This window comes from Triturus cristatus, chromosome 4_1 (assembly GCF_964204655.1).
Source record: "Triturus cristatus chromosome 4_1, aTriCri1.1, whole genome shotgun sequence".
Lineage (NCBI taxonomy): Eukaryota > Metazoa > Chordata > Amphibia > Caudata > Salamandridae > Triturus > Triturus cristatus.
In genome coordinates, this window is record NC_140585.1 from 865,582,097 (window position 1) to 865,598,139 (window position 16,043).

Here is a 16,043-nt window from a genome sequence, read left to right on the forward strand (position 1 = left end):
CTTTACTAGTGCATATTTTTCCAGTTTTTTTACCAATATGATTTCCGTTCCACGTACCCTCCAGTCTTTCTCCCAACCATACTCCAGCTTTATAGCAAACACATGAAGTTTTGTTGTAGCAAACACATGAAGTTTTGTTGTTTGTTGATTTCACTTGGTGTCCGTGTTTCCAGTTTAGATAGTTTCATGCTGTCCTGCCTCTGATCGCCCAGAGATAAAGGAAGTACTATCTTCACACCCAGAAAACGTATTTGCTTAATATTATGGCCATGGTTACAAAAGTGTCCCAAAATATGTAACTGTGGTTCTTGAGTATTATATCATAATGATGCTAATTCCACTGTAATCAAACCTGTTGCTTTGTCATGTTCACATTCTACAACCTACACAAATACCGTATAGAATAGTTGCAAAAACTTGTCAAACGTTGCAAATTGTTGGAATTTGAATTTGCTGCCACCATCCAGATGAGAATAGTATCTGCTTTTTGTTTTTTTGTGAAAAACATATAGGAAACAATAATTAAAAAGGTATGGTAATGTACAAATTGTTCAACATCCAAGGTTAAACATGACTATCAAGAGAAGGGAATTGATTGAAAATTCATTCTTTAATGTTTTTTGTAGTGATATTTGCAAAATTATATCGTTTTTTTCCAAACTTTTTTTCCCTTATTTTTCCTTTGCTTTCCTTTTCCCTTATTCATTCAAATCAATACTTATACAAGCAAATTATTATAGCGTCCTAACATAGTTTATCTAAACCTTCCTTTATCAATATATGGTTTGCCAGACACTATACAATTGCGTATTCAATCATAATACAAATTTTGTCAAACAAAAATAGTGAATAATAAACATGGCTAATTTCAGTCTAGTATCTGCTTTTTGAACATTCGCACATTTCAAACATCCGTACCCTTTTTGTTCAGTAGTGTTCATGTTTCAGTAACTGTGATATTGATCTTACTGCAATTGTACTTACAAGTAAAAGTTTCTGAATTTGTTGAGTCTGCTTTGTCAACTTTGTAACACATATTAAGGGCCTCATTACGATGTGACTTGGAGAGCCTCCGACCATAGGTCGGAGGCTCTGCGAGTCACATTGTAGGTTTCACTTCGACCACCGCATACAATGCAGGTGGTTGATAGTGAAACCAGACGCTCATTACGGCTGGATTCCGAAGGGCCCATTGGCCAGTCAAAGGCCCCACCTAATCCCTATAGATGGCGTTTCTGTCGTCGGGATTGCGGGGTTGGTTTCCGACAGGCTTTCCCGAAATGGAAAGTCTGTCAGAAAGTGACTTTGGAAGCCCCTAGCAAGGCCCCCATCTCCCTGCGGCCTCTGTTTGGGTGCCGAGGGGGGCACCTATGGTGCCCTCCTGTTAATCCCTGCACCGGGTGACCTGTTAATCCCTGCACCGGGTGACAGGCACCATGAGGTGCAGAGATTAACAGACACTCCCATTTCTCTATGGGAGCTTGTGCTACAGCTGGTTAACGGCCGCAGCACAAGCTCTCATAGAGAAATGTGAGTATGTGACCGCACCATGTGCGGTCGCATTGTAAAAGCGGTACCGGGACTGCCAACCGGAGGTTGGTCTGTCCCAAGACTGCAATGATTATGTCTGCCCGACATCGTAATCGGGTACTAAAATTTACATTCATATTTCACTATACTATTTCAACACTATTTCACTATACTAATTCAACACTAATCCTCTGTGGGTCCCAGAGTAGCATGCTACTTGCTGAAAAGGTGCTTAGACGCCTTGTCAGGGGTAGTAAGAGTTATACAAATGCAATTACAATACAATACAATACAATTCAGCGGGTTTTCCACATATTCTACTAAACTTTTCCTCTCAATTAATATCAATAAATTAAGATTGTATTTGCTATTCTGATTTTGTTCTTCAGTTTTTTACATTTTAATTGAACCATATGGTTCGATGGCAAATGATTTTTCAAAGATATTAGATGTTGACCACTGTAATGTTACGTTATTGCAGCATGTCTGGTTTTGTTTATGTTGATTGTTCATTTATTGTTCTTATTACCAATCATAACATCCAGGAAATGTAGGATTGATTAATGTATTTTAAATGTACTTCTGATCATTTATTCCAAAGTGATTAATACATTTAATTTGTCCAGTAGTTGCTTTGATAAACCTGTGTTTAGCAAAATAGCGCTATTGTGCACAGAGTTTTAGTTTATCACTCGAACCATCATTCAGTAATATATATTATTTAGCAATAGGGGAAGTTTCAGTTTGCTGCCATGAAGTGGCTTCAGTTACCCACAGGTTGAAAACTGAAGACACCCTACGGACTAGAAGTGAAAAACACAGCTAAAAGGCAGTTCTGCCTTATTTAATGGCAGTTAAAGCTTACCTTTTTTTGAAGTGCATCCTATTTTAGAGTCAAATGCTGTCCATTTCTCCACCATCCAGTGATATGGTCTGGAAAAAACGTGTAATTTTTTTTTCTGTTCTGGATGTTGACTGGGGGCTGGAGTCTTAATGACTCATTATGACATCGACTGTGAGCCCACAGTGCCACCCACACATGGTGTCCACCATTTTTTTTGTTTTTCCCCCTCCCTCCTGGAGCCTGAAACTATTTGGCATGACGTTTTGAATCTAAGACCTGGGTGGAAGACCGAACTTGATTCTTTGTAGTTAAATAGTAGAAATAAATACTGCTTTTCTATGTTAAGATTGAACAAACAGTCAACGATATTCATACCTATGTGAAGTGTAACTTATTTCAGTCTCTTTCTTTTCTCTTAAAGTTCCTCTGTTGTCCTGGGGGCCCAGCTTTAACTTTAGCATTTGGTATGTTGAAATCAATGGCATCGATGAGCCGGATGTTGTACAGCCGTGCCTGAACTGGTACAGCAAGGTAGGCCTGCATTTTAAATCTGTGTAATAAAAGTTATCTTGTTGTACAGCAAAAGATTGTGGACAGTAATTACACAACAGAATATCCATTCTTGTTAGTATTTTTCTTGGGAAAAAGTCAAATTTTCATGGTGCTTCAAGACTAAAGTTCCTACTGGCCACCTGCTATGTGGAAGTGCAGTCAAGTTACACAAACAGTAGAGTGAGTTTGTTGTCCAACAAAGGAAGAAATGTTTGTTTCACACTGGAAAAACAACTGAATTGCAATATGTATATATAGGGGTTTGATTTGGTGCTGTCGGCCACTGGTTTATTTTCGGGATGAGCCAGGGTTGCTTAACCTTTCTGGAAAGTCGCTACATCTAAGAGGAGTGTAGAGCTACCAAGGTAACCCCCATCCGTGGTGTGACTCTTTATTTGAGCCTTTTCTGCCAACAGCATTTTCCATGCTGGGGCTCTTGTAGCATATTTAAAGTGGTAAAGGGAAGCCTAAGTCCCAATGTGTAAAGTACTGTTGGCTAAAGAGCTTGGCGCAGATTAATGCATGATGACATGGCATTTGCAGCACTCAGTGTCTTGTCTGTGTCTAAGGGGCTTCAAGTGTGGTTAATTTTGATATTGATTACATTTAAGTTTCAATTTGCCATTCATGAAAGCTGTACTAGCACCAGACATCTTACTTTCAACCTCAGTCTACGCTATAACTTTGTAAATCTCTCTTTCTACTTACTTGTATGGTGACCTGTTTAGTATAGTGTTGATAAAGCACAGGGCATTGAAATTTCATATGCTCGTTGGTGCTAATGATACATGAACATATTAATTTTTTGCAAGTTTACCACAAAACGCCTCATGTCCACTTCCACTCCTGGGTTGCTTGGTGAAGAGTCAAGACTGATTTCAATATAGCCGGGTCCATACTGAGGTGACATGGTGTGCAAAATAACAATGGATTGGGATGCGGCCCCAAGGTAATACCAGTGGGTGAGATTAATTTAAGCTTTCCATCCATCACTTTTTGGTATACTTTAGTGTGCCACCCTAATTTGGATTGGTATGTCCGTATGCGGGACCCGTGCACACAGTGTCACTGGAACCAAGCTGTACCTGGCTGATAAGCCCATAACTAGGGTGAAACTGGTCCTGGGTAGCTTGTGTTCAGATTCAGTGAGGACCTGGCTTGGCAGTTCGGGCTAGACTGTTCTGATTGGAGCAGGGTCAAGACTGATTTGCATATAGCTGGCTCCAAACTGAGGTGACATGGTGTGCAAAATAATGATGGATTGAGTTGCGGCCCTTAGTTATTACCAGTGGCTGAGATTGATTCAAGCATTCCACCCATCATTTTTTGTATACTCCTGTCATGCCCACTTAAGGCATTGTTTGTTCATCTCCAGTCTGATGCAATCTCTTTTTTTAGCCTTTATATTTGTGTCATACAATTTGCTTTTTCCATTATAAGTAGTTCCCTAGTTCTCTTATCTTTCCAGTTTGCCTTTAATTTTTTTTAGATTGTTTTGCTTGTCCACCAAAGCTTGAATCTAACATGCTATTTAAACTCTTTTATAATTAAGGATTACAAATAACTAATTGAAGGAATAAGATTGATGCAAGATCAGAAATTCCTTTTTAGCACCTGTACTCGCCGATTTGAACCCTTCATTGTGGCATTTTAACTTATTATGTGTTTTCGTGGAATGTTTCTTCAGTGATGGAGTCCTCATCTTGCCCCATGAAGATGTAAACCATCATTATCTTGATGTAAAGCTGGGTAAAGTTCCCAGAAGAGTCATAGAAGCATGATGGATATAACTGTGCGCAAACGTTCTCCAGTTTTGTGAGACACGATTTGATGTGAGATGGGATTTCGTCCTGTGACCCTGACTGGAGGTCAAATTAGAGCAGGCAAGATAGATATTCCGGGTAGTATACAGTGCTTCTCCCTTCTCCGACCTGCACAGAGCCATTATTAGAGGTGGAAAAGATACCATATTTGACCCAAAAGAGCCTTTGCACATGTGTTTCTCAGACTGGTCCCTCACTTCCCGAATGTCTGAATATATGTAAAATCAAATTCGCACATCTTAGGACAATGAGGTAGAAATTTACTGAGGCTGGAATTCTCCAAGCCTATTATTGAAGGTAGTCAATACACTTGGGGTAGTGCCATGCTTTCTCACTTTCAAGTGTAAGAATTCAAAAAACCTAAGAAGCCGGTGGTAAAGCTTGCAAGGACAGGCCTTTCAAAGTGTCTGATCTCTTCACTAAAAGACTCAAAAGAGACGTTAAAGGCCAGTCTCAAGGGCAACGTGTTTATTGGTGTAACATAAACTGCACAATTTAAGCAGAATGATAGAAAGGGATCATGCTGAAGATTGGCCCAAAACTAGAGGCCTTGTCACCGCCTCTGATGCAGGTCTTGTGACTCAGTGCCTTCTGTTAGGAATCTTTTCATGAAAAGAATGTCCACATTTTTAGACACCCAGACAAAATCCAGTCGTTTTGAAGGGGCTATTCCTGGTTCCTTTTCACTCTCTGCCCACTGTGCCTTTGGACTGCAATAAAAGGTGATATTTTCGGTGGTCCTGCCAGTTGTAAAACGAGCCTCAGTCGATCTGGAGCCACAGGGAAAGTGATGGTCCACAGCAGTACCAGAACCTCCTATCGGCCGGGTTTTAGTCTTTCCGTAAACACTTTTCTTAACGTTTGAGCACTGTAAGCCTCTAAAAACGGCAGAACATCTTATCTGTAGCCATAGTTTATAGCATTTAGTTATACATCAAAAGGGGCTGGCATTTGTGTCTATTACAATCTATTTTTATTTTCTATTAACCATCTGTGCAAATAGTTAATTATTACAGACATTAAAATCTTTGAACCAAATGCACGAGAAATAGCATGCTAAATGTATGTTTTACTTCCATCAATTTATAATAGATCTGTAGCGGAGTACAGCTCCTGAATTACGATTTTAAACATTAATAAATACAAGCCGTAGCTGAGCATACCATGTAGGGATATGAATGAAGTGGTGATTGACGATGAAAATAAGGATCTTAAATATAAACATGTAGGTCTACTTTGTATAAGAATTTCCCACAATGACGTGAGGATTCATAAATTGTGCCATGCTGCTGCAAAGATTAAGGATGGAGTTGCAAAAAAAGAAAAACACTGTGTGTTGCTGAACATTGCTGAACACTCCTTTGTTTTCCTGTATGTATTCATAGAGACAAACATATGAGTTTGAAAGCTTATATGGGCCCCAACCAATTCTTGAAGGAGCCTACCAGGTATTTTCTTGTATTTTACCATATTTTTACTTAGCACATTCACTCAAAAACAAAGCTTATAGTGACGTAATAATCAGGTGTTGAAATAAATTAATAACTAATGTTTAAAATACCAACAGAAGCCACTGAAACTCACTAGTTATATTTTACTGAGCCAAATACAACTTGCGCCTCTCCCTCTTCATGAAGCCCAAGCATACAAAGAACCAGATCGGGAGGACGGGCGTTCTCTTACATCGCTCCTCAAGTGTGGAACGACCGCCTAGCCTACTCCACATTAGAGCCGCCTTCTTTCCTCTTGAATTTATTTGCAAGTAGCGGAATACCTAGCTTTTCGAATTAATCAACCTACCCTAGGCAGGGTGAAGCACAAATACCTGCAGAGTGCCAGGATATCCTTGCTGGTGATAGCGCGCTTTACAAATGCACATAATTTTACATAACATGCATTGCCTATATCCTCAAATGATACATCATTTATTATATGTTAAATTACATCATTGATGACATCACTGATGACACCATGCTCATATACAGTACAGAGTTACTGTGTGAACACGTGTGTGCATAGCATGGAAAAAGCGTTAAATTCTAGAGGTGTATGGTGTTGGGTGGTGAAAGGTATATGTTGCACAGTTGTCAAACCACTAAAGTTTAGGGTGCACGTATTACTCCATGTTAAACAAGGTAAAGGCTGTTGTGGGTTGCAGAGTTGTATTCAAAGGTAGGGTGTGGCTTAAAGCACAAGCTTGATAAAAATGTGTGAGAAAGCCCAAGGTATTTGGTAACCAATATATTAACCACCAGTGGATATCTGGGCACGTGCTCATTTTAAATATTTGTAATACAGTTCTATAGAAAAATTCTATGTAGAGAGAACGTTTGTGAGATGTGGATGTTTATTGGCATTACTTCTCTGAAGATTTTGAGACATTGCAGAGTGTTGATCAATGTGAACTGTAGCTGTGTCCCGCTTAAAGGTGGTTTATCTCAGAGTGACATTGTAAACATGGCTGTAAGGTTGTATACTGCTGTGCCCATTTCATGAATGTGAGTAATGTATAACGAAACCAGTGAGTGTTCTGCATTGAGCCTGGCAAAAGGTTTATTTTCAGTGACAAATGCATACCTGTCTAACACTTTACCTAAAACGGCTGTGAAGTCTTTAAGAGGTTAATCCTATTAAGTTGAATAGAAAATTGACTACAGCAGTAGCATGTTGAATTACTTAAAATACAAAAACTCTATAGCAATGAGTGGACTGGGGGATGTCATCAGTGATGTCATTTGAGAAGTCATTAGTAATGTCATCAAAGATTTAATTTCACATCATTAGTGATTTAACATGAGTTAATGAGCAGTGCTTGTCAGGGATGCAGGTTCTAGCAGCTCAATAAACTATAACCAATGAATTTCAATCTTTGATCTTTTAAGTGTATTTTTTATCACATTTAGCCAACTCCCCTGCTGAGCATGGCTTTGGCCCAGTGCAGCGGTGGGTTCAAAGCAGGGCATGGCTGTAGGTGGGCGGACAATTTCCTGCTGAAGGCGGATACAGCCATGCACAGCAGGGGTTGGCCGCAGGGCCTTATTTATGGTCAGGCCCTCACCGAACCATCTGCGGGCTTCCGTGCCTTTGCAAACCCCCAAGCCACATTTTATTTATTATGTTTTATTGGATACCACAGTACTTCAGCTGTACCAGATATCAAGCCTCATACCCAAGGTACTGCAGTAGCGTGCAAACCTTTCCCAGTGAAGCTTGCATTGTACTACGCTACTGTGGTGGTGAAGCTTGTTGTGCTGGCTCCCGCTGGAGTACTGCAGTATTTTGGAGGCTCTCTGGGTTGCCTCTGCCCTCCAGGTCACCACAAATGCCTGGGGCTTAGGGTATCCTTACTCTGCCCCCTTATACTATTTTTAGGTCTCGGCTAGCGAAGGCTGCGCTTGCGCAGTCTCGCTCGCGAGATTTAATGACGTGGAGAAGAGGGGCTTGAACCCGCCTTTCTTCTCTCCTCTTCTCCATTGGCTGGCCTCTTAAATGCTGTTCAGCCATTGAAGAAGAGGTTTGTCTCTCCAAACAAGCCCTGTCCTTTTCGGATTCGGGGGCGTGTTTTTTGCGATTCTTTCTCTCCTCTGGAATGTAAACATTCCAGCCAATGGCAAGAGGAGAGAAAGAAAAACACGCCCCCAAATCCGAAAACGCCGCTGCGTTTCTCCGAGGCATTTCTGCTTGACCTAGGAGAAAGGCGGTGATGGCGTATCAGGCTCTCCAGCCCCTGAGGTCGTGTTGCCAAAACATGTCTGTGCGCTACGAGGCCAACCCACAGGAGTCGATGAGGTGAGCCATGTCTTTAAGGGAGACAGACGTCTGTACCACGGGCACCCCCATAGAAGTGAAACGAGCGAGCCTTGTCTATAAGTATGCCATCTGCCGCGAAGACCGCCTTGTGTCGGTCAATGGAGGTTAGCCATGACAGACCCCAGCGGGAGGGGAAGGGGAGCGCAATGAGGCGCATTAAAGCCGGAGTGGGACGGCAAGGTTAGAGAGAGGCACGGGAGTTGTTCATGGATGGTGCAGCAGGGGGGAAGTTGGGAGGTTGTCATCAGCAGTCCACATGCAGCGGCGGGTACAGTGGAGGTTGTGCATCGCGTGCTGGGGACAGGTTCGGTGGGGTTTTTCGAAGGGTTTTGTGGCCGGGATAATAGCCGCGGTCCGGGCGGTAAAGACGGGAATGCATGGGCTGGCAGAGGCTGCACCCAGTTAGGTGGCAGAGGTGACTGGTGGCTCTGCAGATATGACCCTGCTATGTTAAATTTTCTTGCGGATTGCACAAAATCACCCTGATCATTGTATTATAATTGTTACGGTGGAGGAACATTTTTAAACTTTACATTTATTGGGATTGACGAGGTAATTGTAGGGGTACGAGCTATAGTTTCTCGCAAACTATTGTGACTGCTAATTTGGCGGGAAGCAGGGTGACGGCAGCCGAGTTCATAGGGAAGGTATTGCGGTAGTTGAATTATATGCTAGTGGGCGAGAATGGCGGCAAGGGCAGCGGAATGCCCCTTTAATTTACTTAGGCAGGGTTGTGCACATAGGGCGGGGAGAGCGGCGAGAATGTCGGTGCCTTTCCATACTACCGTTACCGCATAAAAGATGGTGGGGGCTGCGCCTGTGGTAGAATTATACGCCAGTGTGCCAGAATAGCGGCAAAAGACGGTGTGATGCTCCTTTATTTTACTAAGGCTGTTGCGCACGTATGGTACAGCGAACGACAGGAGTGTTAGGGCGTTTTCCTAACATCGTTACCGCATAATGAGGCGGTGGGCGGGGCGACAGAGCTGCAACTTTACAGGCCTAATGGTACAGGCGAGTGAGTTATGCTCCCGCTTGATTTACACAAGTTGACCCATTTAAAGGCTATCGTTTTCTGCCGCTTTCACAAAGGTGATGTTTCCTTTAAAGAAAATAATGACGAAACCCACAATTTCTGGGCAGTACTGTAAATAGTTAATAGCATCCCCAGTTACTCATGTGCAGACACATGTCACCCTAATAAACTGGGCCAGGTTTCCAGAAGAAATCTTCGCAGCTCGAAGGGAGGAAGGTGGGGGGGGGGGGGCACGGGGAGAGGGCAGTCGTGAGGAGGGATACAGTTGGCCAGTTGTGGCAAGCAGCTCCAAGTGGGGGGGTGTCAGAGCGCTTCGCAATAGGAACAGAAGGACAAGTGAACATGTTACAAAAGTTAACGCTACGTTACCTGAGGCAATAGTGACAATGGTACATGCATCAAGAGCACACAAGATACAAGAGGTAGCAAACACATGGTACATAAGCATACCAAGTACAAGTTAGAAATATAACATGGTAATAAATGGCAGAGCCAGGGCGGTAACAGCTGCTCGAGCAGACACACAGCCGCCCTTAACTCGTCACAGGTCTCCGACTGGCCTGGTTAATGGTGCTTGGTGGGTTTTATACCCTTTCTAGACCCCCTGAATCGCTACACAGATACTGCTCGAAGCATCAGAACGTTTTGCGTGCATGCATAGAGGGTCAGGAGACTAGCCGAAAATCGGTAGTCTCTCGCCGGGTTGTCATGTGGGCATGTGGGCACTAAAGCCTTCTGGTCCTTGCCTTTTTTGTAGGTGGCTCTATGCGTGGGTGGCTCTGTCTGTGTGTGGGTAACTGTGTGTAGGTGGCTCTATTTGTGTGTGGGTTGCTCTATGTGAATAGCTCTGTGTAGGTGGCTCTGTGTGTGTGGCTCTGTGTGTGGGTGCAAATGCAATAGGTCTCGCATTTGAGAGAGATTAAGCTATTGACATTGTAAATAACAATGACGTTTCTTTAAATGTTTTAAAAACAAAAACATAAACAAAAATAATGTCATGAGCAATGCCAATAGCTCTAACTTTAACAATGCAGAGACCATTGCATTGTAAATGCTTGTTTTTTATTGCGGACACAGGGACAAAGTACTGAAATGGCTGCAACAGCATTTTTTTCTAATTTGCGACTGGCCAGTCAGAACTCACAGTACTGATGGTCCAGAACCGGTCCCTTGGCTTAGTACCCAAACAGCTGGATTGATAAAAGGCTTCCTTGGATAATCAGAGGGCCATATATATTTCATTTTGAGTACAATGGTACTCTCAATTGTCCAGATATACCTAACTTTTTAACCCATTTGAGCACACCCATGACACCTCTTTAAACAGAAAGTTCTACAAATGGCTGCTCCCGGGTGGAGACTTCACAAGAGCACTCTATTCTAGGCCGGCTAAGTTTCCTCTTACTGGACCTGCCAGACACTCGGTGCAACTATGGCATGTGGTCAACTGTAACCTGGGATGGGCCAACAGACTCACGCTCGCAACTCCACTCTGGGACTCTGAACAGCTGGGCACACTAGGGCGGACTAAAGGGTTCGACAAGTGGGACCTCATAGGTATCTCTCATATCAGGGACCTCTGGGGGCAAAATGGGGTGGTGTCCTTCACCTCACTACAACAGACGCACGAGATGGCTGACTCTGAATATTTTAGATATGCACAAGTCAGACACTCCCTTCAGGCCAATATTCCAGTTGGAACGTCGCTTCCAGAATCCTCCCCTCTTGAGGATAGATTGCTTGACGGACACTTGCCAGAAAGAAGCATATCCTTCACATACAAAAAACTCATTCATCATACACCAGACCCTTTGCTAGCACTTAGGGAGAAATGGGGGAGGGACGGTTTGGAAATAGACGATGAGGAATGGCAAGAAGCGCTCTCCTCCCCTAGAGAAGTCGCCATTTCGGCGAAATTGAGACTGATACAGCAAAAAATTCTACACAGGGTTTACTTCTCGGGGCGGCAGCTAGTGCTCATGGGTAGAAGTGAAGATGGGATGTGTAGGAGGCAGTGCGGACTGGAGGGTGCCTTCCTACACACACTCTGGGAGTATCCGCCGAATCAAAACTATTGGAGAAAAATCCTTGAGTGCATTAGTGTGGTCTTGGGGGGGTTACTCTTCGGCTTGAGGTTAAAAGATGTCTCTTGAACATCTGGGAGCCCACAGATTTGAATGTAAAAGGCAGGCTCTGGGTGACACTTGGGCAGATGGTCGCCAAGCGAAATATAGCTAGACTTTGGGGGGCTGCAGCACCACCGACAGTCAAAGCTTGGAAAGAGGATATGGATTGGTGCATGCCCTCGGAAATGGATAGCAATCTGGACTAAATGGAATGTGTATCGGGGAGGGGTGTGTGAACCCCCTATTGTTTCTTCCCTTGACGAACAATTGATGATCTGAAACCAATTACATGTTGACACTGTTGTAAAGTACGATAGCACGTTACGCAATACCACCGCTTGTAAATGACACGGTACCATGTAATGCGAAAATGATTGCTCGTATGATATGACCTTTTTTGATGTTCAATAAAAAGAATGATAAAAAAATTTTAAAAACACAAATTTCTGAAAAACCGATGAACAGATTTACACTAAATAGCGAAAATCATGCTTACCTGTTAAAGTTCAAATTTTCTGCTAAAGTTGGTGTAGTTCTGTGCAGCTGGTGTTTCTGTATCACAGAGGAAAGATTCCTAAGGAAATTAAAATGGGCACTCTGATTTTCTTGCTCACCACCCCAAAACTTTCCAAGAAGAAGCTGAGGTAAATGACATTTTTGGGGCAAAGTTTTTGGAGATCTGCCATACGGTGCAAAGATATTAGCAAAATAAAAAAACTCTCTTCCAGTGGAAAAACTGACCTAACTAAAACTACACAGTTGCAGTCAAATTGGACAGATCTACTTTGATCCAGATTAACAGTTTTTGTTTCCAGTGTAGTGCACATCTCTGTAAGCACTTTGTCACGTCATAGGCACCTTCGAAAAGCAGTAATGTATTTTAATCAATTGATTACTTTGGTCACTCAGATTCAAAAGGTACTTTATTTTCTGTTTTTGTACAGTGGATGCAAGTGGTACCACTATTTTAATGTTTAATGAAGGGCACACATGTTGATTGTTTAGAATAAATGTAGATAGTATATTAGCTTACAAAAGCTGTCTTAACAGAAAAACAGGTTTGTTTCCCACATATTGAAGTTGAATTTCCTTCAAGATAGTATCCATGTTATTTGTATGTTACGGGGCATTGTGTTGTTTATTCTCTTCATTCTGATCTTGAGTGCTATAGGAATCAAGAACACATAGTGCTAGGCTTACATTTATTTCACTTTTCTGTCTAATCCGTACTAGTGTTTGTATACAACTTCCTAGCTTAATCAACCGTTCATTGTTCATGGTTTCCATCATTGTCCACAAAGCAAACCTATCTCATACCTTTTCTTGTGTTCCAGTAGTACCGTGAACAGGAAGCTATTCGCCTGTGTCTAAAGCATTTTCGACAGCACAACTACACCGAGGCTTTTGAGTCCCTTCAGAAGAAAACAAAGATTGCATTGGAACACCCTATGCTCACAGACCTACACGACAAGCTAGTTCTGAAAGGGGACTTTGATGCCTGTGAAGAGCTGATTGAAAAGGCAGTGTCTGGTAAGTGATTTCTTTTTCATGGCAACTGAAGAACAAACAAAGTAATTACTGTAGATATGTAAATGCTACTGCCTCTATCATTCACTCTTTCCTATACAGCCGCAATTAGCATAACACAGCCACAATTAGCATAACACGAGTTGCGTGCAAGTGCACAATTGAATAGCTTCTCTATTGATTTTATGATATGAGCAATGCAGTCATTTAATCCATAGAAGTGGCATGTCTATTAATAAACACTCTGAAACAATCTCTCATCCATTTTATTTTTATTTTAAGCGTTTTGTATGTAATGAAAATGATGACCCATAATCCCTAATCTGACCATGCTCTGTCTTCAAAATGTGATTGGATAATTCCATTAGCCAGATTTAAATCCAGTGAGTCGCTGCTGTGACGTAGCAACAGAAGGAAACGCATTTATTTCACACTGTTGCTACATTATAAGGGCATTCACATAGTTTTCCAGTAAAAACATGCCTAATCACTGTAATACACCTGCAATTCTATTTATGGTGTCTTTATTTTGTGTTGTATTTTTACAAAGTCCAATTTGGAGCATATGCTGCCATTGTGCAATATTCAGTAGCGGAAGAAGACTCTTTACCCCTTGGACCTGTGTGATGTCCTCCTAACCACTAACATTCTGCTGGGTAAAACTTGTGTACGATTGAAGCACCTCGGTCCTCTACGAATACAAAGATTGACTGCCTTCTTCTGACTATTTTGGCCGAAATTCAGGAGGTTAAAGCTTGTCAACACTCACAAATTGGGTAGCGGGATGATGGAAATTAAAAAGAAAATGTAATCTTTTGAGGCACAGTTTGAAGTAATGACAACTAGGATCGCAGATCTTGAGGAAAGTTAGAGTAAGCTATCAAAAAGAACTACATTCTTCAAAAGGAGCTTGCCTCTGTGAAACTGCAATTGGAGGACCCAGAAAATCACTCAAGGAAGTCTAACTTTAGAGTTTTTGGTATACTGGAAAGGGAGGAAGGGAAAGCTGAGATAACTGTTGATTAAATGGGTGATCTGATCCGTACTCATCTTTTGACTGGTAATACAGAAGATTTGACTACTACTTGCGCACATTGATCACTGTTTAACGGGGGTTATGCTATGCGAAGTCCCAACAAGTATTCCATTTTAATTTTGCAACTATTTACACGTCAGATTAATGTCCAAGTAAGACGGAAATCCATGATTTCATGGACAGAATTTCCCTCCCGTGGTTGACAAACAAAGCTGCACAAAATCGTATTTGTCCTGTAACAATAGCTAAGATTGAGGGTACTGTCAAAGCTTTGCGCAGAGGGAGGGCTGCAGGAGAATATGTTTTTCCATCTGAGTGGTATCAGCTCCTTCTTTCAGAAGTTAAAGGATCTATGTTGGCCTTGCTTAATAATATACTGAAGTGTGGTCCTGCACCCGCCTCTTTTCGCAAGTGTCTCCTCATTTGTTGTCCTACTAGAAAGATAAAAACCCAGAAGACAAACTAATTTTCCCAGATAACCCTGCTTAACACAGACTATAAGTTTTTTAATGAGAATATTAGCTGCAAGTGTAGCAGAGGTTATGCCATTTTTAATTGAAAAAGATCTGACCAGGTTCATTCCCAGGCACCAATTGTATCCTAATACACACTATTTTACAGAAGCGATTGATTACTTTAATCAAAGTAAGACCCCCTACTGCAGTCTTGCTTATACATGCCGAGAACGCTTTTGACCTTGTGAGCTGGAAATATATTTTTTCAGGTCCTGGTAGTAAGGGGTTTTTCAACACAGCTCACAAGGTCAATAGCGACAATATACGAGGGTCATCTGCCGCAATATCTTTGAATGGCAAGGGTCTGGACCCCTTTTTGATGTCCACTGGTACAAGGCAGGGGTGCCTCTTGTCACCATCTCTTTTTGTTTTGTTTTTTGAGCCCTTGGCTTGTCTCCTAAGTCAACCCAACAGGCTGAAGAAGCAGTTCCAGAAACATCAAAACTTAAAGTTTATGCAGAAGATTTAGTATTATCTTTAATACATTTTCAAGTCTCTCAGGTTACCAAGTAAATATTTCTAAAACAAAGATTCTTCTCCTCAACACGGATGTGACTATTCTACCTCATGCCCCGCTGATTATATAACAGCAAAAGCCAGTTAGGTATCTGGGGATCAGAGTTTCAGAGAGATTTGAAAATCTATATGAATTAAATTCCCCTGCCTTGAAAATTATGGTTCAGAAAATAATGGATTGGTGGGGCTGGGTGTCAATCTCTATAATTCGGAAAGTGACATTAGTTAAAATGCATATTCTGCTAATGTTTTAAAAACATTTTTTTTTACTTCTATCCTTTCAGTATAGTATAACAACTTTTTAATCGCTTAAATACATTGATTAGTGCTTTCATTTGGAATAAGTGCCATCCAAGAATACGTTTGAAAAAGCTTATGTTGCCTACTCAACAAGGAGGGCTATCCCTCTCTGAATGGACAGTGTATTTCTTGACTGCCCATTTAATAAATTGTGTTGGGTATGGTGATTCTGCTAATTCTAGGATTTATGATAATTCTCTTTCGATGCTTATGTGTGAACATGCTTCTTTTCGCTTAGACTCTATTCTTCCCTAAGTAAAGAATCCAAAAAGAAATGGTATTGCACTCTTTTGGCTTTTAAAACTAAACTGGAACAACTAATTTGATGTCTACGCATCCCCAAACTTCATGCTGAAACCCCTATTAAACTACTCTGTGCAGTGAGTTATTGGTAAATACTGCAATTACATTGGAGAAGTGAAATCTTT

The 16,043-nt window shown here is 41.6% G+C and overlaps 1 protein-coding gene across 2 annotated transcripts in view; it reads left to right on the plus strand.

The window, feature by feature from the left end:
• The window catches only part of MKLN1 (muskelin 1), a 653,324-nt gene that overhangs the window by 276,001 nt on the left and 361,280 nt on the right, over positions 1–16,043 (plus strand). For both annotated transcript variants that reach the window (XM_085653584.1, XM_085653585.1), the window contains exons 5-6: positions 2,796–2,905; positions 13,059–13,251. In XM_085653584.1, the coding sequence (XP_085509710.1) occupies positions 2,796–2,905; positions 13,059–13,251 (303 nt within the window). The remainder of the gene's footprint in view (positions 1–2,795; positions 2,906–13,058; positions 13,252–16,043) is intronic.